This window comes from Vespa velutina, chromosome 10 (genome assembly GCF_912470025.1).
Source record: "Vespa velutina chromosome 10, iVesVel2.1, whole genome shotgun sequence".
NCBI classification, from domain to species: Eukaryota; Metazoa; Arthropoda; class Insecta; order Hymenoptera; family Vespidae; genus Vespa; species Vespa velutina.
In genome coordinates, this window is record NC_062197.1 from 6408378 (window position 1) to 6410014 (window position 1637).

At 45.1% G+C, this 1637-nt stretch overlaps 1 protein-coding gene across 1 annotated transcript in view; it reads left to right on the plus strand.

Moving 5' to 3' along the window:
• Positions 1-270: 270 nt before the first annotated feature.
• Positions 271-1637, plus strand: part of LOC124952372 — a 28939-nt gene continuing 27572 nt past the window's right edge. The window contains exon 1 of the mRNA XM_047502146.1: positions 271-322. Coding sequence (XP_047358102.1) covers positions 312-322 — 11 coding nt within the window. The 5' untranslated portion in view covers positions 271-311. The remainder of the gene's footprint in view (positions 323-1637) is intronic.

Below are 1637 nucleotides of genomic sequence, written 5' to 3' on the forward strand. Positions count from 1 at the left end.
AGACTCGACCTCTCCACCTCTCTTGCTCTCCCTCTATCTGTTCACCAGATTCTCCGAAAATAGCCTCGCCCGTTTGGCTTGACGTCACCCCGCCGTCCAAACCAACCAACCAACTAACCAACCACCTCTTCTTCCTCCCTGCCCCTAACATTTTCGGTAGCGCGATCGACTTTACGGCGCATCGAAAGCATAATCGTTGTCGTCTCTCTCTCTCTCTCTCTCTCTCTCTCTCTCTCTCTCTCTTTCTCTTTCAAATTCGCTAAGATCTACCTTGTACATGAGTTCTTTTTTGAGAAAAGACGGCTGTTACGATGCAGAAACGGTACGCACTAGTAAGATAAGATTTATTATCTGCGCCTGTCGTGATCTTTTCCCTCGAAAATGCAACAACGGTTTTCGATGAACACGACACCAAGAGAAAAAGTGTGTATGTGTGCGTGTGCATGTGTGTGTGTGTGTGTGTGTGTGTGTGTGTATATGCGTGTATATGTGCGGCTAGGTTAATTCGAGCCAAAGCGTTCCACGATGGATCACTCAACAGTAAAGATCATTAAAGATCAACGCACAACGATCTAACGTATCAAAGTCATCCGTTATTTTCCGGATTAATTAATCCATCAATCCCGATATCCAATTCTCTTATATTCGATATACGGATATTGGAGCTTGGGATAGATTTGACGCTAACTAGAATAAGATCCAACCGATTAGTTCGGAGGTGTTCGGAGAAAGTCGATTTCTGAAATCTGTTTCTACAACAGTCTACAATTCGCGATCGAATAGAAACTGAAATAGGAATGGGTAGGTATCTCTATCTATTTGGTTCGTATTATAGATATACACACGATATTGTTAGAGTTGATCGACGCCAACGTTGCGCCACGAAGACGCAACGAGCCGCGAAGAGAGATCCGGATGATACACGATGATCGACGCGACGACGATCGATCCCGCGGTGCTCGCCGGGTCAAACGGATAGCGCAATTTCGAGCTAATGTTCCGACACGATCGCGGATCGAGATCGATCGGCGATTTACTCTGAGGAGAGAGATGCCACGAGTTATACGTGACGGTGATCTCGGTGAAACGGCTAATGGCCAGGAAGCATTGAGGGAAGGGAAGAGGGGGTAGAAGAGAAGAAGAAAAAGAAAGGGAATGAACGAGTGAGTAAGAGAGACAGAGAGAGAAAGAGAAAGAGAGAGAGAGAAAGAGAGAGAGAGGATCGTAGCTTGAATCGTTTCCGATCGAGAAGAGACCGGATGCATCGCTCACCGATGTTAACTCGAACCGAAGTGCCGAGACCGGGTGCTAATGGCCCGGAGAGAAATAAATAGCCCTCGTTACCGGAAAGCCAGCAAAAAGTCTTTTACCCGTCTTTTGCCCATCGATGGAGACATAGAAAGTAGAAACCCTTACATACACCCTAAAGAATTGTTCGACTTCTCGTCGATATTTACTCGAATTTCTTCTTTTTTTATTCTCTCTCTCTCTCTCTCTCTCTCTCTCTCTCTCTGTCTCTTTCTCTTTCTCTCTCTTTCTCTCTACTCAGTCGTAACAAGCAATTATTTCAAGCAAGTCGACATTTACCACACCTAATTATCGAGTATCTGTAATCGTTTGTCATTCTAAAGAGAGGA